At 36.1% G+C, this 26,074-nt stretch overlaps 1 protein-coding gene across 2 annotated transcripts in view; it reads left to right on the forward strand.

Moving 5' to 3' along the window:
• Ccdc172 (coiled-coil domain containing 172) overlaps positions 1-26,074 on the forward strand; it is a 104,742-nt gene that overhangs the window by 62,099 nt on the left and 16,569 nt on the right. Inside the window, exon 8 of one of the 2 annotated variants that reach the window (XM_069987895.1) lies at positions 7,224-7,308. The exons of the other annotated variant lie outside the window; for it this stretch is intronic. Within the exon in view, the coding sequence (XP_069843996.1) occupies positions 7,224-7,236 (13 nt within the window). The 3' untranslated portion in view covers positions 7,237-7,308. Of the gene's footprint in view, positions 1-7,223; positions 7,309-26,074 lie in introns of those variants that run through there. 2 annotated transcript variants of the gene reach the window in all.

Here is a 26,074-nt window from a genome sequence, read left to right on the forward strand (position 1 = left end):
AGGCAGGAAAGTCTGTGAGACTCTTATCTCCAATAAACCACTCAGAAAGCTGGAAGTGGTACAGTGGCTCAAGTGGTAGAGTGCTAGCCTTGAGCTGAAGAGCTGAGGGACAGCGTTCAGGCCCAGAGTTCAATCCTTATGACCAACAAAATAATAATAATAATAATACTTCCTGGATAAAAAGTACACATTATATCCTTGAATTTAGATATAAAGCTTTAAAATAAGGGCCTAGCTCATGATGTTTCCAGAATACATAGGGCCTGGGTTCAACCTAGTACCAAAAAAAAAAAAAAAAAGACAAAAGTAGATAGTAACAGTCAGAGCTAGATTTGACATTGTGTACTCTGATGTATGTGTTTCCTGTGTTCTGCTGTTTGTAGGCAACAGTTTCTTTCCTGATTAATATGGACAACATTAATGTCAGGATATGGTTCTTTACTGATTAAGATGCCCAATTGTGTCATTTCACTGACTGGTGACCTCATGGTTGCTGATTACAGTTAGGAAGAACTTAATGGATTTACCCTTTGGATCTTACTATCCCCCAAAGGTCTATGTGGCTTGCTCCTCAGGAGGCAGTCCTGACAGGAATGGGTCTTTAGGAGCCTACTGAGAGATTTTGGACCACTGGGGCATGTTCTTATTGCCTGTGCTCCACTTCCCAGATCTATGAAGTCGGTTTGTTCTGTCAAACACTCACCATAAAAATGTCACCACTGGCCACAGCAATGATCTTCTAAACTGTGAAGTAGAATAAACCTTTTCATTTTGTTGTCTCAGTCTTCGTTACAATCAGAAAGCAGACTAATACAATAGAGTTTTGTCCCCTCCTATCAAATGTAAAACAAAAATGAATTGTAGGAGCAGATGTACAGGTCGTTACTAGAAGCAATGTGGTTCCTGGTTCCATTTTTGAAGTTTCGATCTCTGAAAATGTCTAATGTTAGGACTCTCATAGTCAAATGTGATAACTTAAATGAGGTAATAATGATCAGAGATCTTATGAAAATCCATCCGCAATTACCAGAAACTTCAGGGTCCTTTGGCTTTTGCACAAAGGAAAGCCATCAAGGAAATTCTGAGGCATACACAAGTGACTAATTCTCTCATCTCCATCAGTGTTTCCCAAAAAGCTCATCTTAAAAAGATTTCCAGATACTCAGGAGGCATAAACAGGAATGTCACTTGGGCCCAGGATTGCAAAACCAGTGTGGGAAAATGCTGAGGGCTAATCTCAAAAAGGAAGATGAAGGTCAGCAAAACTAATTCTCAAACTGTTCTCCAGCTCTGCATGGCAAAGGGCCATACTTTGAGGTCTTCTTAGCCCAAAGACTAGTAGAGGAAAGAACGTTTCATTTTAGATCATCATTTGGCTTTATATAACTACAGGAAGATTACTGCAAATTATTACTGCTTTGCATTTCTTAAATAATGAAATATACTTTCATCTTCTATTTCCTAAATTATAGGCTTACCTTTGCTAACAGATACTTTCTTTTTAACATAAATATTTTCTAGATTGACATGAATGAATGGAACAACTGAATAGGATGGCCAGTATGTTGAAATTTCTCATTTATAGGAATTTACAGCTTCAGATAATTATAAACATTTAAAACAGTTTAAATTCTAGCTACTTCCACGTATGATTACTGAAAACAAAAATACATCTTCTAAAATCTTAAGTTTTATGTGTATAAATCAAAAGTTCAAGTAGGGAAAAAGGAGCCCACAGATTATATGACACAATATTCCTTTCCAAGAAAAATAAAATTTATAAAAGCTTAGCAACAGTAGCTAAGCAACACATTAAAGAGACGATTGATTTTGCACAGAGACTTGTTCATTGTTGGATGAAAGACAAAAACTTGAGAATATTATTATTTTAATTAATATAGTATATATTGATCATACATTCCTGTTTATTCACCTGGTACTGGTTTTAACTAAAAGCCTCTTTATTTTCCAGGTTAATGGGAGAAAAGTACATTAGAATAAAATATCGCTTTATAAGATACTTTTAAACACCAATGCTTTTCTAGAGCAAAATATCCTAAAAGTATAAATTTATGATTTTTAAAATTTAGATTGGCTAATTTTATTTATTTATTTATTTATTTATTTATTTATTTATTTATTTATTTATTTATTTATTTATTGTTGGTTGTGGGGCTTGAGCTCTAAGCCTGGGCACTTCCCCAGAGCTCTTCAGATCAAGGCGAGCACTCTACCACTTGAGCCACAGCACCACAGCACCACTTCCGGTATTTTCTAGTGGTTTATTGGAGCTAAGAGTCTCATGGACTTCCCTGCCTGGGCTGGCTTTAAACTGTGATCCTCAGATCTCAGCCTCCCTAGTAGTTAGGATTATAGGTGTGAGCCACTGGCACCCTGTGGCTAAGTTTATTTTTAACCAATTAAAATTATGTATTATTTTTCTTCTCCATGTATTAGTATCTTTGAGTTAGCTACTATGGGATTATTGACTATAGTATAAAAATTATTTAGGTTATAGTTGATGTTTTGCTCCAGCAATCCCTTGGGCTAGTTTATTTTAAGATGAGATTTGTTACAGAGGTTATGGTTAGAGCAAATTGGATCTATTTTGGTTAAAAAAAAAAAAAGGCTTGATCACACTCGGTATATACGCTAATCATTTTAAAATCTAAAACTGCTTATAAATATATTAAAATTTTGACAATTTTAAAAATTATTTACTCCATGTTTCCCTATTATGCTTTAAAATGTAAAATTGTCTTAGTAGATTTCTCCATTTTATATATGAAAAACCAGCAATTATGTGAGTTTCCTAACTCTAGTTTCCTATTGTGAATGTCAGTTATGGAATTGGGAAGAATGATCACCCCATTGTAGGATAAGTCTCCATGCTGCTGAATACCTTCATTTGTTTCTGAAGGCAAGTTTGGAAGCAGACACTATGAAGCAGGAAGAAAGATCTTGATAACAGAAACAAGGTTGAATTTCCTGATGCAATTCAAAAAGGAGGTTGTAAAAAGATGAGAGGGACAAGAAGGGACTGGAGAGCTAGATAAACACTTAAGGTTTCCTTTAAACCTTAGTTATTTATACTAAATTTACAAAATGACTGGTATGACTCTGTGTCTGTGTGTATGTGTGCGCAAGTGAGCACACACGCGCGTGAGACCTCTTTCATCCATCAATAATTAGTGACGAGCTAGTATAAGTCACTGTCCATTAGTGCTGATAACACAGTGACAAGCCAGATTCACTCTTTGAGCTTAAAGTAGTTATAATTGTTAAGCCTAACATTGAACCAAAGTTTTCCTGAAATAGAAGAGTTTAGTGAGCAATTACAGATGCTAGTAAGAAATGGAACAGATGGGAACATTTTGCAGCTTCCAGCAGCACAGCTGGATGGCAGTTGAAAATATGCCCACTGGATCCAAGGATCAAGAACATTTTTATGTTGAAAAATTGGGAAAAGGGGGCAGTATTTGTTTATATTGAGCCTATAGTGGCTGTAGATAGGGGCAGGATAACACAAAATGGGGAGAGTTCCAGGATAGTAGCATAGCCCAAAAGGAATACTTGCTTCAGGACTCTGGTTGGAGTTAATTGTCCAGAAAGTTGTAAATAGGAGTGGGTGGCATGTGAGGGTCTACCACCAGGGTTTTTTTTGTTTTGTTTTGTTTTTTTTTGTCGGTTGTGGGGCCAGAACTCTGGGCCTGGGCACTGTTCCTCAGCTCTTCAGCTCTAGGTGAATGCTGTACCATTTGAGCCACAGTGCCACTTCTGGTTTTCTGGTGGTTAATTAGAGATAAGAATCTCACAGACTTTCCTGCACAAAATGAGCTAAAAGCAGGAAAACAAAGCTAAGTATCCCTGCTTCTATTTCATATCTGTATCCTTTCCCTGAGTCACTCTCTCCTGTAGTCATTTGGCAACCAGTCTGTCTCTTTCCTTCTAGTTTTTGGTTCTGTTTTCCTCCATTTTTTGGCATTAGTTTGAGGTGGATTGTTCCTGAACAGAGGCAAAAATGACCTTAAACAATTCTAGACTTCATTATTCCTTCAGGTTATAACTCCAAGAGAAAAAGTCATCTCCCAACTACTTGAGTAAGATTCTGCCTGGGTGGGCTTGGATTGTGTAGGATCTCTAAACCCCAGGTATGGCTATGCTACATTACTCTACATCATTTTCATGACAAAGGATGAAGGATTGTACAGCAGCCCTCCCCACCAGGTGGGAAAACCTACTGAAATAACCAAAATATGAGACCTGCACTGTACTATCTAAACACATTTTGACAAATATTTGAGGTGTTAGAATATGTGACATCTACTCAAGGTGATTGGTGGAGTTCCAGAAAAGTAAAATTCTATGGGAAATATCAAATATCAAATATTTTAATAAAGAAATTATATCCCAATTGCCTTTAGGGTTAAATCTAACTTGATTTTCTGTTCTATCTGGCCTATTGACCTGAACTCTGTTCTTTCATTTTAATTAAGCAGTTATTTATTTAGCTTGTCTTTAAAAAATCATTTCTGATAATACTGACCCTGCAGTCCTGTATGGCTGCAGTCAGGACCGTCTTTTATGTGAATCAACAGCAGCTATTCCCTTTCGATGGAGCACTTGCTCTCAGTAGCCCCAAGCATCTTTACTCCCTATTCTATTTCTGACACAAAGGTTGATTTCAGTTGCCACGTGCACTTGTTTCTCCTAGAATAGATGATTTTTCTGTATGCCATTTATCATCCAAGTGTGGGAAAATGAAGCTTGCTTGATTCATGAACAATGGAAGAGCTCTTTCTTTGACAAAGTAGGGAATATTCCTCCATGTGTAATATGCAAGTAAAAGAAGACTACTGAAAGGACTACGAATTCAGAGGTCATTATGAAATAAACTATTATAAGAAAGCTGAGTGATATATGGAGAAGACAAAGGATGAAGAATTTAAAGTGAAAATAGGAATGAACTTTCAGTAGGCAGTTCTCTGAATATGAATAAAATATCTGATGGTACCATAAATCGGGTTATAAATTAAGTTAAAAAGAATTCCCAGACATCAAAAACCTTTTTAGATGGCAAATTTATAAAAGAGTATAGTAGATTGCAGCAGAAATTAAGTATCCTATACTGAGAAAAGCATTTGTAAATGTAGGTTTTACTGGAAATGCTGCTGGCCAGTATATTCAAGTTATAGCTAAGCCTTACAGACAAGTTGTATGAAAGCAGTTCAGTAGATTGCAGCACAGATATAAGTAATACCACCTACTTATCTATATTTAATTAATGATGTGGATATGAATTCTTACGTCCCAGAAGATGGGATACCCTGACTGGAACTAAATAACTGACTTAAAGAACATTTTGCAAAATGTAATGTGTTTCATCAAAAATAAGTGAATGTGACTCAACTCCTGCAATGAACAATGTTTTAATGTAAAAACTTAAAATTCAAGAAGGGAACATTTTCCAAGACACATAGAATTTAGGTTTTCTAATTGAATCATTTGCCAGGAATTGTTTTGTGTCTATGATTTTAAATGTAGTATCATTAATACGTAGTCATTGTCACTAGGAACCAGATACCACCCTCTGACTAAAATCTAGATACTATAAGGAATCTTTTCATGAATTATATATGGGTTGCCTGTTACAATACATGAACTTCATGACTGAGAACCAAGAGTTATTTCTAGACACTTTTAGTGCATCTAGGGTTTTGAATTCAGGGCCTTATTCTTATTAGACCAGTTTTCTACCACAACAGTCACTTCCCCAGCTATTTCTAAATAGGATTAAAAAGTCTGTACTCAGATCCTAACAGTAAACAGCAGTCTTGGTCTTTTCTCTTGATAGTTTAACCTACTGACTTTGAATATATAATTCTGTCATAACCTATCGACATTGAAGACTTTTACAAACAGATGAACAATTGTATGATTTTATTTGCTTGCTTTAAGTAAATTATGTTCATAGCAAACTAATTTGTCAAGGAATAACCAGGTTAATTAGCCTTATGATTTTTATGAAATAGAAATGTCACTCTGAAGTATATTGTGAAAATTGTACAGATGAGCTGGGTGCAGTGTCTCACACCTGTAATACTAGCTACTCAGATCTGAGGATCACTGTTTGAAGCCAGCCCAGGCAGAAAGATCCATGACGCTTACCTCCTGAAAGTGGAAGTATGGCTCAAGTGGTGGAGTGCCAATCCTGAGTGAGAATCAGACAGTGTCTAGGCCCTAAGTACAAGTCCCAGTAACCACTGCACGTGCGTGCGTGCGCACACACACACACACACACACACACACACACACACACACACACACACACACACGAAACTGATTTTGCTCAAATTTGCTTTTCTAATTGGATATTAATAATTAATCAGAACTACAAATTCAGTAAGTAACTGAAAACTCAATAATGTGCAATTATGTTGGACAGTCAGAACTGATCATAAATCCCTTGATCACTGTAGCTTTGAGTCTGTGCAAGTTAAGTAACATTATGTTTGTGAACTCTGGTGAATGAAAGTGAGTAAATCAAATTACTGTTCTTAGTCAAAGAGGATATGGAAGAGGTCAGAAATTATGAAAGACAATCTCAATAACTTCGATAATGAGATATTTCTATTTTTCAATGCAGTTATTTAAAAATTTCAAAAATGGCTGATGTCATGCATGCTTGTTTGCTACATGGCTTATGATATACAATTTAATTTGGGATGTTTTGCTGATTCATGCCTAGGCTAGCATCTAGTCTGCTCTACTTATTTCCATGACCTGATGGCTCCTGTATGCTATTCAAATAAATGACCATGGTCTGACCTGAGCTTTGATATGATGATGAAAGGCTATATTAAAGAGAGTAATACATATGAGGGTTACAACCATAGAGTCCAAAGAACGGTAATTTGTCAACCTGTCTCCAGCACTGCCTATAAGGAAAATAGTCCTAGATCAGTGGCCTCAAGAATATTGTTGTTGTTTTGGTAGATGCAACATGTTTTTCTAGATTGATAACAATGGTTGAGATTACTCAAGTAGCTCTCCTTGATCAGACATTGCTCATCTACCAAAAGGAATACAGTGAGCTCTTTGGGAGATATTTAGGAACTTTTAAAAGTTATTTTTGAGTAGTTATGGAAAATAAAAGATGTTTCTATGAATGTTACATTTTTCTTTTAATTTAATCTAGTGGCTTTACATCTTTTACCCATTAGGCTAGTTGAATGAGTTTACTGTGAATAGAAGTCACATGAAAGAAGAACAGATGAAACTCTAGTTCTCTCAACATTGACCTGTGCTGCTGACAAAGGCAAAGTAATTAATAACCCCAATAGGCTTTCCACAATAAATTAATTAATGTGGGTTTACATTCTTCTCAGACAATAGGCATTCTCTGACATGACACATAAGACTTTATAAGTTGTACCAAGTCTGTCAGTATTGAAGTCAGTAAAAGCTGAGTGACTGTGAAATAAGATTCTGAACAACTAATCTCAAAGCTGAAGTAGTGAGAACAGTCAATGGAAACTATAAATATACATAATTTTATTATAGTAGTCCCATGTTTTTATATTTTGTTCTTATATAAAATAAGCTTTATTTTTTAAAATTCCATCATAAATTTATTGAAAAAAGTGTGAATTTGTGTTTTAGAAGTAATGTGTAATATTCTCTATTTGCTTTTTTTAACTGATTGCATTCTCAGGTGAGTTTGGGGTAAATTCATTAATTCACTAAGAACTAATGTTGGAAGTTGTTAGTGTAAAATACAATATTTCAGAAAGAAAAGTCAGCATCTAACTGAGATGTAAATAGAACAGAAGATCAGACAAATCCTGTTCCTAAGAATCCTTAGTTTAGATTTGATGGACTTAATGAAACCAGAAGGCATTTGTTGGAGAGAATCTTGAAGGTCATGCAGTTTAACATTGTACCAGATGCATAAATCTCTTACATCACCCCAAATAGTCATACTTGCCAGTGACATTGGATTTATTTCCTTGCTACTCAGCTTATAAATTTTATCTACTACCTGTTTTTAGAGTTCTTTGTACATACACCATACAGCAGCAACCAAACTGTAGTGTCCTTGAGGGCAGACCTAAATCCCCAAGTCCCTATTTATAACTAGCGTTTTCTCTAAGAAAAGCCCAAGAGGGGGCTTCCTTTTTAATGGAAGTATTTAACTTATTATTTTTCTTTATCATCTTCCACAATGAAAATAAGGGTATTTTCAGTCTCTGCTGCTTCAAAGAAATGGAAGCATTAATGATTTTACTTGTCATAAGTACATTTCTTTACACATCTAGGCACACTGGTTCTTTGTTTTAGTTGCAATTAAAGTCAGTCTCCATTCCTAACATTTCACAATGATGCAAGATCCTGTTACAAAAGAGATGTTCCTTTCTGGATGATACCAAGAATTACTACTTTATTTTCATCAACACTGAGACAGCACAGGTGCCAAGAAATCATCCCATTTGTGGGTATTTTCTTGTTTTTTGTTTGTTTAGATAAAGCATAGCTGTGAGACAGATCACCAAATTTGTCTTTTTTTTTTCAGTAAAGCTTATTCAAATATCTATGAAAGTGATACTTCAGATTCAAAACAGAGACTATTTTAGAAACACAAAGGATCTTCTATCACAAGGTTCGATGTCCTGATTTTGTAGAAACACCATCTAGACTCAGAAAGAGGACACTGTCCTAGATCATAGCTACCTAGTGGATCCAAAATCTCTACTGACTTTATTTCCATTTATTTGTGTCTCCAGATAGCTCTTTCTCATACCACTCTGTTCAGATGTCAAATTGGGTTGTCTTTTCTATATAATATCCTGTCAGGTAAACTTTTAAACATTTTTCAGAAGAAGTAAGTTTTTGTTAAAATTCATTTGTGATTTATCATGTAAAGAGATTAAGGATGTACTCCATAAACCTCTAAAAGTAGTATTCCATTGTCTATAACAGCTCATGTACTGACTCTAGTGAAAAGGGAAAACTCAATTGTCTTTTTGTTATCCCCAAGTTATCTTCTAAGTCAATATAGATTCATTAAAATGGAGCTAACCAGACATTTTGGAAATACGGAAACAGAAGTGAATAATATTAAATTTCTTGATGAAATTATGTATTATTTGATCTCATGTCAGATAAGTGTTCACCAGTATCAAAGTTGAATTCTTACCATGTACTTGTTCTTTTATAGTATATTTATCTATTTTAGAGTATTTAGTGCAGAGAAAGGTAGGGAAGGACCATAAAGGTGGGAGGAATGTCCTGAGTCAAAGCTTCAGAAGGTGGATTGGGCAATGGATATGAAGGGACATGGATGTTTAAGGCTCTGAAGGTTGACTGAGGAGAGGACAGGGAGTCTTTGAGCTAAGTTAAATATTCTGAATTTTATTTATTGAAGATATTTGAGAGGAGTCTGATTAGTGATGTGACTTAGTATTGTCTAGGATGCATGATGCAAGACAGAACTAGTGATGATAGCTATATTTTAAATAAGATAGGAATCCTCACCGAGGATTGCGACAGTGATTCTAACAGGTAAAACTGAATGAGGAACCATCTAGGGAGAATCAACAGAGCTCAAACAACTCATTAAATAGCGGAGTCAAGGACCTTCAATCATTAAGGATGATGTGGACATCTAGCTCATGATTCAAAGACTAACATTTCTTTTTTTACATTTTTTTAATTGTGAAAATACTGAACAGAAGGGTTACAATTACATGGGCAAGATAATGAGTACAAACAAGACCACACTAAAGCTACCAGCACGACTATGTTTATTGCAGCATTATTTACCATAGCTAAGATATGGAATCAACCCAGATGCCCCTCAGTAGATGAGTGGATCAAGAAAATGTGGTATACATACACAATGGAATTCTCTGCCTCCATCAGAAAGAATGACATTGCCCCATTTGTTAGGAAATGGAAAGGCTTGGAAAAAATTATATGAAGTGAAGTAAGCCAGGCCCAAAGAAACATAGGTCCCATGGTTTCCCTTATTTGCAATATCTAGTATATGTCTGAGTCAAGCAGAAAAGGTCAGATAAGGTGATGTTAGGGAAATGAACACTAAGATATGTATTCAAAGACTAACATTTCTAATAACATAAACAGGGAAGGCATAAAGAAGGATTCTAGACAAGCTGGGTTTTTTTTAGGATTTGGAATTGATACTTTTACAATTCACAGAGCATCCAGTTGGAAAAGTCCAGAAGGTAATGCTACGCTAAAGCACTGGGGAGAGATGAATATTATGTTGGGTCTGTGATGAACCTTTTAAAGCTGTTGTTGACTCCTCTGTGTGACATTTTTCAGACAGAACTGCTATGATTCCCAGAGTTCCTGTGGCTTCACCAGCTTCTGGTCCTTGCTAAGGGTGATTGTTAACATGTGAGCCTTTAACTCGGAGAATGGTAGTCTCAGATGATAGGCAATCAATGAAATTAATGCTATGACTTTGGAAAATATTGACCAAGCATCTGATAGACCTATTGATAGGTGCTAGAAACTTAGAGATGAGTAAACACCAGGCCTGATTCCAGGAAAGTTTTGTCTAATGGAGGAGACTAACAGATAAAGCCTAAGAAGTTTTTATCATGCTAAGTGTAGTAGATTCGTTGAAAAGTTGTGTGAGAATATGAAAGAAAAGGAAATTAAAATTGTTATTTGTACTTTAATTTTAAAATATGTATTAAGCATATTCTACGTTCCAGACAGTGTACTTGACACTTAGGATGCAGCCACGAATAAGATGCAGTCTGCTGCTGATGAATTCACTGTTCATGACTTTCCTACAGACATGGCTGAAAACATTGATTCTTTAAGTTCTCCTTGGAGAAAAGATGTAGTTGTAACTGGTGAAGCTTTTAGAGCATACTTTTTCCATGACCTGGGTACCCCTGTGATGTGCCACGCACCCAAACCACGGCTGCTAAATCTCTACTTCTGTACTTATTGTATGTCTTCTAGACAGTGCAGACTGGGTACTGTGAGTGCCAGGAAGTATTTCAGCCAGACAAAGCACCCAGGACTTGAAACCACTCTGATTCATAACCTTCTTTGAGGCTGATTCTTGCATAATGTAACAAAGTTTGTATAAGAAGGCAGGGTGCCACATAAATTACTGAAATTTTAATGCTATTATGGTAAGAAAAAAACAAATAGAGAAAATTCAAGCAATACTTTTAGATATCTTATATGAACACTTTAAAACTTAGAAAGAATATTTCTGGATTGAATTACTTATCACTTTAAATCAAGACAGTTTAAAAGGCAAGTTTTTATTATATAGAAGTATATCATAAAGATATTTTAATACTGAAAGGGTTTGTTTAACTATATGTAAATGTAAATTTGTTCATATACTTCTACTGCTTTGTGCCCATAATGTTAGTAACATTATTATTTTGCAGGAGAGGAAAGAAATAGTAAAACTTTCTAGCCTATGTTGATATACTATTAAATAAATGACAAAGCCAGAATTTTTGGACCCAGATATTGGACTCTAGAGTCAGTGATGATAACCACTATGCTATATTGTCACACAGAGAAAAGAGGTAGATTAGATGTGCTCATTTATTGAACTTCAGAACATATTTTATTAAGGTCTATTTCCATTAGGTTCATACTTAGTGTGTTAGGGAAAAAACACGGAAAGTGTCAAATTCTGGTTTGACAAAATGACTTTTCAATTATATATTATGTAGCATTTCAAATTATTCATATTACTTTCAAGAGTGACTCTATTTGTGTTTAACCAAAAAATTACTACTAATAAAATAACCAAACCTCAGAAGTTTTTACCACTAGTCATAAGAATTATACCACACCATATGTATTACTAATTTGCAGTTTAGACATCAAAGATATGTGAGGTACACATTTTTCTGTTCTTTTTGACGTAGAATTTAAATGTTAAAGTGATGTCATTTTAAAGAAAATCTCAATGTTTTATGGTGAGATGACTTTATAAATAAATATGTTCAAGGAAACTTTTATATGATTTTTAAAAATAATTTGATGCTTAGAATTTTAGGTTGCACATGAAGAGGTAAGACTCACAATTTATAATAAGTTCTTTTAAAATAATAAGTGTGTTCATATCCAAAATGTAATTGACTGACTTTATTCACTGGAAATTACTGCTAACTTCATTCTTTAAAAGTAACATGTTTATGAACATTGGCTCTTTTATACTTTCATTATTTGTCATAAAATTAAGTAAAATGCATCATTTTCTTTTTTTGGGGGGGGGGTCCAGTCATGGGACCTGAACTCTGGGCCTGGGCTCTGTCCCTCAGCTCTTCAGCTCAAGGCTAGCGCTCTACCACTTGAGCCACAGCGCCACTTCTGGCTTTTTTCTTTTTGCTTATGTGGTGCTGAGGAATCAAACCCAGGGCCACATGCATGCAAGGCAAGCACTCTACCACTGAGCCACCTTCCCAGCCCCCAAATACATAATTTTCTTAATAATGAATCTGATAAAATATGAAAAACTAATTTCCTGGACAGTCTTGTACTGAGCTCTCTACTCTTTCACCTCCTGGTATTACAACTTTGGATATAACTCAGTTTCTAGACATCTAGATAAATTTTTGTCTTTAGCAGTGAATGAGAAAAAATGTAAGAAACGTTTCCATTTCAGTACCTGACTCACAGGAAATGTTCAATATATGTCTTAATGAATGAATGATTGAATTAGTAATGTGGTTTTATGAAGGTATAGTATTATGATCTATGATCTCTAGAGCTCAATATTCATTGACACATGCTGTTTATCAGATGGGCTCTAAAAACATGACTGTGTAGCAGTTACTGGTTTTTGTCTATTCTTAACACCTATCTATAACAGTTATTTGTTTTAACCAAGTAGAATGAAAGAAGTCACTGCTCAAAGAGGTAAAATAGGCAGACCAATCCCATTATCTGAAGTATGAAGTATCTAATTGATATGGCTTGGAACTAAAAAGGCATTTTCTAAGTCCTGCCTGCTGTTAAAACACTGGTTTAAATTCTTAACCTGCTTGAGTTTGAATCCTGGTTCAGCTACTTAGTAGTTGTTTACCTTCACATAGGTACTTAAGCTTTAGTTTCTTCACTTAGAAGCCAGAACAATAATAATAACAGATAATTAAGTAAGATGATTTATGCAAAATGTTAAGCTTGGGATCTGGGACATTTTAATAGTGAGTAGCCAATAAAATATAGTTCTCTTTTTCACAGATGAAGAAAACCAGTCACAGACATGTTAAGTATGCAAGGCCAGGATGTTAGTTGGTGGTAATGGTTAATCTTTCACTTTTGGTTCAGTATTTTTAGTCCCTGAAGTCTACATTTGCTCCATAGGATTAAAAAAAGTATATGAAGGTAATAGAACTATCATTAGATTTTATAGGTCCCAGGAACTGTTCTCTATTTGCCTGTGTTTCTTGCCCTAACATAGTTCTGAATGCTAAATAGTCTGTTGAGCACAGAATTAAGAAATGGTCAGTCTTTCCTGATCATTGTGAGCCACAGATACAGAGAAGAATGAACAAGGGAGTGGTAGCAGAGAGAAAGCAGGGAAGGTTCAAGAGCTGAGCTCTAGGATACCCTCATTTTGAGAAATTGAGACGATGGGAAGGAACTAATAAAGACTGCCAGAAGTACTCAGAGATCAGGGAGAAACCAAAAGGAATGGACATCCTGGAAGCCATCCAGGATGAGAGAAATAATAGCATTTTTGTGTAATGCTGGGAATAATACAATAGACAGATGAAAACTTGTAGAACAGAAGTAGAAGAGAATATTATGGACTATTTTTCATGGGTGGGAGGAAATTGAGTTGCGTATATAGGAGGAAAGGTTGACTTTTGTGGGTAGCAGGAACAATTCATCTCTTAGAATGTATATGTTTGCAGTCATAGGCAGGGAGCTACATGATGTGCAGAGAGCCTGTAGAGCTCTTTGTTTCTATTTTCTTCTTGACATAGGAAGCAAAGTCACCAGCCAAAAAGATTGGTAAGGATGTGTTGGAAATTTATAAATAATCTATGAAAATATGACATGATGATTGGGCATATTTGAGATTATTTAGCTCAATAACTACAAATTAAAAGTGAGCTTTAGCATGATTTTTTTTCAGGCATATTTTGCTTCACAAGTAGAAGCAGGAAAAACTATTGCATTAAACCAGAGTCATGGTTAAACCAAGTGAAGTTGGCATAGCAGGTAAGTTCAAGATAAACTCAAAAGAGAGATTATAGTTGATCATGGACTTTAATCTGAGTGAAAAGAGAAATGAAACAAGTGAAAATTTATAACAAAATATGTTTACATAAAATTTAGTTATTATATATACTTTTATCATATCATACAGCCATAAGTAAAATAATTATAGCCAATTTAATACTTATTTAAATAATATAATTATTATAGCTAATATTACATTTGTGTTATCACCTATATCACATCTATCAAATTTATAACTAAATCATTTACATTCAGTCCTCTTGGTCCTAACATTTATGTGAATAACTTTTGAATTCAGTTTTTTTAGTTGAACTTCTCCCTTGAATTACCGTCTCATTACATACAATTGCCTCTGTAATATCTCTGCTTAAAGATCTAATTCATATCAGATCTGGATAGCCAAGATTTAAATATTGATATCTACTTACAAATCCTATTTCTCCCCTTTCAAAGGCAGTTTCACTCTTCCAGTTTTTCCAGCCAAAACCTTTGGTTTCATCTTTGAATACTCTATTATCTTCTCTTACTTACCACCAGCAATTCTTTTTTTTTGCTGGGCGGGGCGGGGAGTGGGTCCAGTTGTGGGGCCTGTGCTCTGGGCCTGGGCACTGTCCCTCAGCTCTTCAGCTCAAGGCTAGCGCTCTACCACTTGAGCCACAGCACCACTTCTGGCTTTTTTTCTTTTTGTTTATGTGGTGCTGAGGAAATGAACCCAGGGCCTCAGGCATGCAAGGCAAGCGCTCTACCACTGACCCACCTTCCCAACCCACCACCGGCAATTCTGTTGGGATCATTCTTCTTTTTTTTTTTTTTTTAATTTTATTTTATTTTATTTGAGAACATACTGTACAGAGGGGTTACAATTACATTGGCAGGATAGTGCATACATTTCTTACCAAGCATTGCAGCCTCCTCCTTTGTTTACCCTTCACCTCCCTTCCCAGCCGCCCCCCTCCCCCCCACCCAATCATACCCCCCTCCCCCCCCACACCGACATTGTAAAGCTTGCTTTGACATGACATTTTGTAATTCTCCTTGTTACAACAGGTCCACCTGAATCCTTAAACGACTTGTTTGTCCCCATCTCCTCCACATGTTATACTGACATCAAATATAGTGAAAGCAGGGGTTACACTGTGGGGGAGGGACATACAAAGCAACAAAGAAATAATCTTATAAATGCGTTAGAAACACATGCATGAAAGAAACGAAAACATTAAAATACATATTTAAGGGTTCGTTTTCCTAACATCACATTATCTGATCTTTTCCGCTTGACTCATACCTATACTAGATATTGCAAATAAGGGAAACCATGGGACCTATGTTTCTTTGGGCCTGGCTTACTTCACTTAATATAATTTTTTCCAAGCCTTTCCATTTCCTAACAAATGGGGAAATGTCATTCTTTCTGATGGAGGCATAGAATTCCATTGTGTATATATACCACATTTTCTTGATCCATTCATCTACTGAGGGGCTTCTGGGTTGGTTCCATATCTTAGCTATGGTAAATAATGCTGCAATAAACATAGTTGTGCTGGTAGCTTTAGTGTGGTCTTGTTTGTATACATTTGGGTAAATGCCCAAAAGTGGGATTGCTGGATCATAGGGGAGATCTATGTGAAGTCTTTTGAGGAACCTCCATACTGCTTTCCAAAGTGGTTGAACAAGTTTACATTCTGTTGGGATCATTCTTGAAAATACACACAGTATCTGACCATTTTTTACCACCTCTCTTGCTGGCAAGCATTACCTTACCTACTATATTATATATATAAAGTCTTTGCTGGCCCTCAGCTTCTACACTTGCCCTGTTCCCATCTATTCTCATTCTAAAAGTACATTATAAAGCAAAAGATATGTACTTTATAAATCTATGTGTCAGTAGCTTGATAGGAAACAATGATGAAAAAACAAGTGAGTCCATGTCACATTTCTGATCAGAGCCCCAGTAGCTTTCAACATTACTAAAGATTAAAAGCCAAAACATTTCCAGTGGTCAACCAAACACTAAATATAATGTTAGCACTCTGTGAGCCCTCTCAACATTCTGCTACTGGTTTAACATCCTTTATTCAGAGTCCTTAAGGCCAGCTGGGTTCCAAAATTCAATTGGGGGAGGGACTTTTAAAAAGTACTATGGAAGATATACTATTAATAAAAATCACTCAGAACAATCAGCAACAGCACCCTATTACCCACCACTTAAATATTTCTTTAGTAAAATACATGACTTTTCATATTAAGATAGACTATTAACAGTTTTCCAGCAAGTAAGTTTTGGAAAACTTAAAAAAATGGAAGTTATCCAATCCTAACTTTTTTCCCATGGAAGGTTTTAGATTTGGGCTTTATAAAATACAATGTTGTAAAGCTGCCACTTTTCCTCCTCCTTCTTCATTTCCCATGTCCAAGTCAAGATGAATTTCTTACCATCTTAATCACAGCAGGCTCCCTCCTTCCTTGCAGAGTCTTACGATTTTTCTTTTCTCTGCCTGAAATGATGTTCCCAACATGCCTATTCGTTTTGTTCCTCCTCCTCAGATCTTAATTCAAATGCCACCTTTTAAGTGAGATTCCCTGGCCACATGTTTGAATCTCAAACCCTTCCTCATGTAGACACAGGTATGTTCACTTACTCCATGCTTTATCTCCTAGCACCTGTCATTATTTATGATATGACAGCTTTTGTTTATTCATCATGCTGTTTTCTGTCTCTATATCCTCTATAAGACCATATACTTCAGGAGGAATAGGTTTTTTTTTCCACTCCAAATTCCAGTTTTAACAGTATCTGGCAAATAATAAGTACCCAAGCAAGTGTTTCTTGAATAAATTATTGAAGCTATCTTCAGTTTTCTACACCGTTGGGAAAACTGTTCATGGTAACAGTTCATGGTAACATAATTCATTTAGAAAATGAAAATTAGAAAAATATGAAATATATACTAATTTATGTGATTTCTTAACCAATTAAAACTAGCTTTTTATAATTTGTATTTCATATGTTTCTTAAGGAAGTCAGGTCAAAGAGAACAGAAAGCATTTTAATTGTGTAATATATTGAAATGTAATGATTCAAGAATTAAAGAAAATAGTAAAAGAACAAATAAAGGAAGAAATTTAATTAGTAAAACTAAAAGTAGAAACTTATAAAGACAAAATATGTAATTGATAAATCTGTCTGACCGTTGCTTTGTAACAGCCATAAAATAGGAAAGCATATGGAAAGGTTAAATAAACAAGAGGACGTAACCTCAGGTTTGGAGAAAATTAAATCTAAGTCTTTATGGCAAATAAATCCCAGACGGGTGAGCACTTAAAAGATACAATGAAAGCACGAAATAAAAGTAGGCTGTTGGAAAATGGTGAATTGATGATAGCCATCTTTCCATGTCTCTGAGGACCAGCTTAGGTGTGTGGCTTAAAGAAAATGAAGCTTGGGTGAGGACTCCAGAAAACATATAAGCAGACTCAATGACTAGTAAAGATTTAAAAATATCAAACAAAGTCCTAGAGGTAAAAAATAAATAAAGTGAAAACTCTCTCCTGATGAATAAATGGAAGACAGATTAAATGGAAGGCAGAATTTCAGGGCTTGAAGACAGAGCAGATATACTACAAAAAGGGAGAAGAAAATGCAGGGGAAGAAATCACATAGGAAATGAATTTGCCGGATGTTCAGGACTCTATTAAAAGACCAAACTACCAAATGATTGGCATAAATTAGAAGAGGCCGTAGGAAACATTTAACAGAGGTACTAACAGAAAACTTCCCAAATCTTGAAAAAGGTAAGTCTATTCAGGTAAAAGTGACTTTTAGAACACACACTAAACCATATCAGAAAACAACCCCTCCACAATATATTATAGTTAAGACAATAACTAACTACATAAAACAAAAAGTGAATACTGAGAGCGATAAAAAAAAAGTACCATTAAAATTGCAGTTAAATTTAAACTTCTATTCACTCATCATACCAATTACACGTCAGACACTTATAACCACATGTGGCTAGTGGCTACCATATTGAACAGTTTCCATAGAGAACCTTTCTATCTTCACAGAAAGTTCTATAAAGATGTAAGCATTAGACTAAATATAGGTGGAACTTCTTTATTTAGGGAACAGAAAAGAAAGGGAACTGGTAAAGATCATGTCTTATATTTTTTGACATTTAATTGTTTGTTTAGCACATATTGTTCAAAATAGTAAGATTAACTGTTATGTTTTTACACATGAATATAATGTTCTTTAGCCATAAACACCCCATCCTCCCATTGCCCTTTCATTCCTGCTCCTTACCTTCCATTTCCAGTCTTTACCTTTATGCATAACTTGGGGCCTGCTTTCTATCACATATATTTTGGCCTTAGCAGCCAAGAGAGCCTTCTGCTCTGCCTTCATGCCATGAAAACATGATGATTCTTAACTCTCTGTCTCCGTACCCACCCATACACCCCCTCCACACACACACACACACACACACACACACACTTAAATACACACAGTTCATTACTGAAATCTGTTTAAATAACAGCTCTATCTAATAACAAAGAAGAAAACCATCATGGGAATAGAGAAACTTAGAAAGAAACTGACCTTAAAAGTCTGATTATTGTAACTCAGTAAAGAGAATATGATTTAGCTTTGGAAAAAAGTAAAATTCCAATCTTAACTTTGAAAACATTTTACTAAGCTAAGTCAGACACAAAAGGATTCTGCTTCTAGGAGGTATTGGAATAAATAATGAAGTGCTAATGTTTAATGAGTTCAGAATTTCAGCTTGAGATGAAAACATTCTAGAGAAGGGTGGTAATGATGATTACACAACAATGCAAATGACTTAAAGCCACCAAGTCTATATTGTAATATGATTAAAATTATTTTTACATTTTAAAAGAAAAAGAATAAATGTTAAATATAGGTGTTTGGGGACACTCTCTGTCCCTTAAACTTGCAGTGTGTGTATACTCAGAGTTGACTCTGTCTTCTGCATTTGACCTACAATACTCATAGAGCTCTTTGGTTCTTTCAGCTTCTGTACAAGCTGACATCCACTTGACTTGTGCAGTCCAGTCAGTAAAACAGAAAGTGATGAAGACCGGTCTTTAAGTAATACTAAGTCCTAATGCCAACAAGAAAATTAGAAAAACAAGTATTTCCTTATTAAAGAGACCACAAAAGCAATGTTCTTCATGCTTTCTTCACTCTCCTCAACCTGGAGAGAATTATGAATAACTAAACCTAGTTGTACCTGTAGTGGAAGGAAGGGTTTGCTATTCAAGTATACTTGTTGATACTAAGATATAGGATTGCTTCCAGAAAGTCAGCATAATTATCTACCTCAGTTCTTGCTGGTGAGAGAAGAACATGAAATACAGTCAAAGTGATAGAAATATTGATTAAGAAGAATGAATATGGCAGAGAAAGGAGATCGTTATGTGGCATGATGCCACAGGAAGATGACGCTTTGGTTCATTTTCAGCCATCTTTGGGATACAAATAGGTTTAAACAGAGGAAGGAGAGACAGGGGCAAAAGATGTGCATAGTTGAAGAGTCCTAGTTACAGGTCTGGTCTGGTTGGCTTTTATTTCAGAGCTTGCTTTTCCTGGGCTCTGGGGACATTATCATGACCATCACTTGAGGGGAGCCTTCTGGTTTCCATGAGATGATTCCTCAGGCGCTAGGGTGCAGCCTGACCATTATAAATAATTAACCTGTTATTATATAGGTGCCCTGTCTTGTACAGCTCTGCTGTTCCTTAGATGCAGTTTCAATCCCTTTTAATAAAGATATTCTTTATTCAGTCCATTCTTTTCTAGAGCCCAAGGTGATTATAAAGTAACTGGAAAGACAAAATGGAGGTAGAAATGTCAGGCTTTTCTTCTGTTTTTAATTAATTCATGTCAACAAAAACAGCTGAAGGACCCGGTACAGATACACTTTCAATAGACTAAAAGTAGGTTATCTCTAGAGTGAGAACAACGCCAGTAGCCTCTGGGGTATGAGTACTTGCTGCTATTGCTTGTGGGAAATTCCTATTCACAGGTCCGGTCTACACGACTGAGGTCACCCGTGAGTTGGGAAATTTAATTACAGTATTTTTTTTTCCTCAGAGACCTTGTGATCTCATCTTCCATTTTAAGTTTCTTTTTCATTTCCTTCCCATTCAGCTAACTGCTACCTATCAGAATGAGTCAAGGTTTATACTTAAGACTTTCCCCAAGTGTGACCTGTAACATCATACAGACTGAGTTTGTTTATAAGAAAACAAAAGCAAACTATTTAATTAGCATATTCTCTTCTCCAATGAAGGAATTGTCTAAGATAAACATGGCACAGTACAATAAACTGATCTTTTCCCCATTGAAAAGTCTTTTATTTTCTGTAAGAATAAAATGAGCTTATGATATGCTCATAATGTGTGCAGTCACTAGTGGCTACATGCATATTGCACATGCCTGTCATTTTGGTGCCTGCAGCTTTTCCAGAACAGGCATAACTTTCACCAGATGTAAGGTGAAAAGGTTTCCCAGCTTCCCAGTTTCCACTCATAATCACAAGTATTTGGGGTCCACACACAGCAAGCATTTCAAAGGCGTCTTTACAAAAGGAGATTCTCATAAAGTAGAAGTTTCATTAAGGAATTCGTTTTGGTATTACAAGATAAAGTAGGGAGAAAGCAAGGGAAGAGGAAGAGCACCTCCTTTTGGCAAGGAGTGGGGGTAGAAGATAAACTTTAAAATGGCAGCTTTCTTATAAAACTCTATGTACTCTAAGCTGGGGAGAGATACATCATTAAGTCAGAAGCCCAGCATCCTTCTCATTAGATACTGATTCTGGGCAGCCAAGATGGGTGCTGTTTATTTTTCTCCAACACTCAAATGTGATTTGGGACTATCCAAAACAGACAGGAAGTGCCTGTTAGAGCTTCTTTTTCCTAGATATGCATCTCATTTTTCTGCTTCTCTTACCCTCTCAAGTAGCCTTGCAGTTTCTTTTCTCAAAGGACAAAGCAGATTAGTTCCTTTTTGACCCTTTCTCATGTAACTTCTACAAGTAGATGAAAAGTTGCAAGATGCTCTGACTTGCTTGTTTTCTTTCGTTTTGGTTTACTTGTCGGCTCTAATGTCTGAGGCTGGCTCTTTGGATATTTATTAACTTTAATTTCCCTACTTCCTCATCTGTCGATCCTGCCTCATAACTAGTTCTATTTTTAATTCACTGAAAAACGAAACCACCCAGACAGTAGTCATCAGAATGAGTTGATCTGGCACCAGTTAAGTGCCATATCTACTCAAAGAATACAATAAAAAGTCCAGTGAGCTCTTGCTACTTTAATAAACCTTTCCTGTTGTCTAGGGATTGAAATTTTGTTTGTTTTTAATCCTGCAATACTAGTCCAAGTAGTCACTGTCTTTTGATTTGATGATACTTAATGGAATTTCTCACCTTTATTTTGGTATGGTATTATAGAGCAGTTTATCAGATTAAATGTGAAATGTACAAAAAAGTTGTTCATTTGTTTGTTGTGGGGCTTGAACTAAGGGCCTGGTCACTGCCCCTGAGCCTCTTTGTGCTCAAGACTAGCACTCTACCACTTCAGCCACAGTGCCACTTCAGGTTTTTCTGTGGTTAATTGGAGATAAGAGTCTCACAGGGACTTTTCTGCCCAGGCTAGCTACAAACCGCAATCCTCAGATCTTAGCTTCCAGAGTAGCTAGGATTACAGGCATGAGCCACCAGTGCCTGGTGGTTGTATTTTTACCTCTGCTATTTTATGAAACTCTTCAGTGACTTTTGTGACACATTGGATGCTGCTTGGATCCCATAATACTTGTCCAATTGCCACTTTGAAGCTTATGTGAGTCTTCTCAGATAGAAACTATTCTCATGATAAGAAAAGAACAAACAAATCTTTTTCTACTAAGTTTCTTTTTAAAAATACGATGTCGATGTAGAAACAGAGATATAGTCTGTGATTAGGGATTGTAGAGGGGCCTGGAAGAGTTGGAATAAAAGAGCATCTGGATTTGTTCAGATCCATGGGTGGGGATAAGTTTTTGTTCTTGTATTACATAAAAGAAACAAAAGCTTTCTAGAAAGTGTGAATACATTTATTTTATACCTTCCTCAGCAAACCCCATTTCTGTTTTTTGTGCTATCAGTAGTGAATGCTATAATCAGAAAACAATTTGAGATCCCAGAGGTTAAACAGTTAACTTCAAAAGCAGTGAGGATTTTGACCCCAACTCTAGGAGGTATTAGCTACAGGGGAAAATTACTTGATCTCTGAGTGACCCCTTTCCTAGCTTGTAAAACTAATATTTACCTCACAATATTGTGAAGACCAAATGCTCAGAACAGCACCTAACACAGTCAGATAGGGGTGTTAGCTATGGCAGTCAACTTGCCATAATGGAGAGATACTTTAGTTAGCCAGCAAGTTGTCCATTACCTTCTTCTTAGTATTAAATGTCACTCATAATAGGCTTTTCCGCTTGCATTTCATAAGACTATAAATATGTTGCCTTCTAGTTGAGAATTCACTATTATCCCACTTGTTACTTGTTGATCAGAATATTGCTTTCCAATACAAGTTCTTTTTTTTTCATCGGTCGTGGGGCTTGAACTCTGGACTTGGGCGCTGTCCCTCAGCTCTTCAGGTCAAGGCAAGAGCTCTACCGCTTGAGCCACAGCACCACTTCTGGTTTTCTAGTGGTTTATTGGAGATAAGAGTCTCATGTTGCCCGGCGCTGGTGGCTCACGCCTGTAATCCTAGCTACTGAAGAGGCTGAGATCTGAGGACCACAGTTCAAAGCTCCCGCAGAAAAGTCCATGAGACTCTTTATCTTCAATAAACCACTAGAAAACCGGAAGTGGCACTGTGGCTCAAGCAGTAGAGTGCTCGCCTCAAGCTGAAGAGCTGTGGGACAGTGCCCAGGCCCAGAGTTCAAGCCCCACAACCTACCAAAAAAAAAAAAAAGTCTCACGTGGACTTTCCTGCCTAGGCTGGTTTTGATTCATGATCCTCAGATCTCAGCCTCCTGAGTAGCTGGGATTATAGGTGTGAGCCACTGGCGCCTACCTAATAGAATTTTTTTGGGGGGGGAGGGATTCCAGTCGTGGGGCCTGAACTCTGGGCCTGGGCTCTGTTCCTCAGCTCTTCAGTTTAAGGCTAGTGCTCTACCACTTGAGCCACAGCGCCACTTCTGGCTTTTTTTCTTTTTGCTTACGTGGTGCTGGGGAATTGAACCCAGGGCCTCAGGCATGCAAGGCAAGCGCTTTACCACTGAGCCACCTTCCCAGCCCCCTAATAGAATTTCTTATACTTTGTCTTTTTGCTTTTCTTTTGATAACAAAAAAATATGGATCCGGTGCAGTGATGTACATCTGAAATACCAGCCCTTAGGATGAAGAGAGAGGATCATGAATTTAAGGCCAGCCTGGGCTACATAGCAAAGTCTTGTATCAAAAAAAAAAATCACTTAAAATCATGTTATTCTACAGTATTTGAGAGTTAGTTATAAAAATGAAATGAATGGTAAGAAATATAAAAATCTATTTTACATAGTTACATATAATTATGTTTCACATATTGTTATATTTCTTTTTTTTTTTTTTTTACCGGTACTGGGATTTGAACTCAGGGCCTTGTGCTTGCTAGGCTAACATTCCACTTATCAATTGAGCCATGTATCCACCAAATTTTTGTCACTCATGAGCTAACTCATAAGATAATTTTTATGAATTAACAATGAAAAGTTAAAATCTACTAAAATTCTAATTTAAACTTCCCAACATTGACTTGTAAACATTGTTTTGTAAAGCAAAGATTTTTATTTTATACGATTAAAGTGTATATTTCATTTTACAATGCAATAACAACTTTTAGTATTTCATAATATGTATCAGCAACTTTTTTTTTTTTTTTGTCGGTCGTGGGGCTTGAACTCTGGGCTTGGGTGCTGTCCCTCAGCTCTTCAGCTCAAAGCGAGCGCTCTACCACTTGAGCTACAGCGCCACTTCTGGTTTTCTGGTGGTTTATTGGAGATAGGAGTCTCACGGTCTCTCCCGCCCGGGCTGGCTTTGAACCGCGATCCTCAGATCTCAGCCTCCTGAGTAGCTAGGATTACAGGCATGAGCCACCAGCACCCGGCTGTTGTATCAGCAACTTTTTTAGTAAAAAAAGGTATTCAAAAAGGTTACTAAAAGCACATTTTAAAAAAGAACTTTGAGCACTTTTATAATAATGAAATTTAAAGAACTTTGAGAAGCTTTGGAGTAACTCTATTAAATGTTAAATGATTTTCAATTATGGTTTTAACTTAATCTCCTTCCACTTGAAATAAGAGATCGGTGCAGTTAACTATTTAACTAGCCAAGTATCAATTTCAGAACAGACAAGATCTTCCATGTCAATATTCCTGAATGGAAAACAGACAAGTTCAACATACAGTGAGAAAGCCTAATCTGATGAACCTTGCAAAGTATTAATGCATATTCATGGGCATCATGGATCTGGACATTATTGATATTCAGAGGACTCAAATGAATTATACCTTTCCCACCCATTTTTATGTTTTAAATAGTAGAATTTTTATAGTTATTCCTGGGCTCCTTGACAACATATTGAATGATATCCATTTATCATTTAAGGGGAAATTTTCCCATGTTTTTCTTTCTTACATTCAAGATTTCTAGGTTTCTAATATCAAAGATAAGTGATTATTCATATTGCCATGTATAAGGAATAAAATTAAAGATTAAATAATAGGTGTAAAAGCTTTAGTTCAGAGTTTAGAATTAGTATTTCCCCAGTTAATACTGACAATGAAATTAAGGATTAAGACACTGGGTTTAATATTCATAATAAATCATTGTTTCTACAATTGAGAAGTGCAAACTGCATTACCATGAATGCATGGTTCTGTAGAATACATAAAAGCTGTGAACAGTATCTATGTTGTTGAAATTGAAGCGGGTGATGTTCTCATAGTAAAAAGTTATTTTTTGAAAGTATATCTAAGTGGGCTTAGATTTTAATGTGTAGAATTATTGGACAACCTTATGTTCTTTATGATAGCCTAAAAAAGTACTGAATTTGTAAACAATAAGTACATGCAGGTGGCATCCAGAAAAGGGGCCATTTCTTCAAAGGAGTCTGTAGTTATATAAAGCACCACTCGGTGGTGCTTTAGGCTCATCACCAAAAAGTCCCTCCAAGGTCATTGCCTTGGTGAATTGCTACACTATCAGTTTTGGACACATTATAAATCTGTCTTCAGTCATCCTAATCTGAATCTATTTTACCAATAATAGTTGTTTAATAAGGGAAATGCAATTTCAAAAAACAAGGTGGGGGCTTCATAACCAGGATCTAGTGACTCATGCGTAGCTACTCAGGAGGCTGAGATCTAAGAGTCATGGGTGAAACCAGCCCAGACTGGGAAGTTTGTGACACTCTTATTTCCAATTAACCACCAAAAGCCAGAAGTGGAGCTGTGGATCAAATGTAGAGTTCCAGCCTTGAGTGGAGATGCTAAGGGACAGTGCTCAGGCCCTGTGTTCAAAAGCCAGTATGAAAGGAAAGAAAGAGAGCATGATGGCAGTGAATTGATTCAATCTATAGACCAAACACTTAACCTACCTGTTTCTAAAAGGATAAAATAGAGCTTGCTGTTTATGAAGAATATACTCTACCAAATTGAAATAATTTCCCTTCTAAAGTGCAGTGAACTCTGTATTTGACTTTGGTAGGTTTTAGATAAGGCTTGTTAACTCATTTAAACAATATTTTATTCTGC

Source organism: Dipodomys merriami, unplaced genomic scaffold, assembly GCF_024711535.1.
Source record: "Dipodomys merriami isolate MVZ:Mamm:240054 unplaced genomic scaffold, mDipMer1.0.p SCAF_35, whole genome shotgun sequence".
NCBI classification, from domain to species: Eukaryota; Metazoa; Chordata; class Mammalia; order Rodentia; family Heteromyidae; genus Dipodomys; species Dipodomys merriami.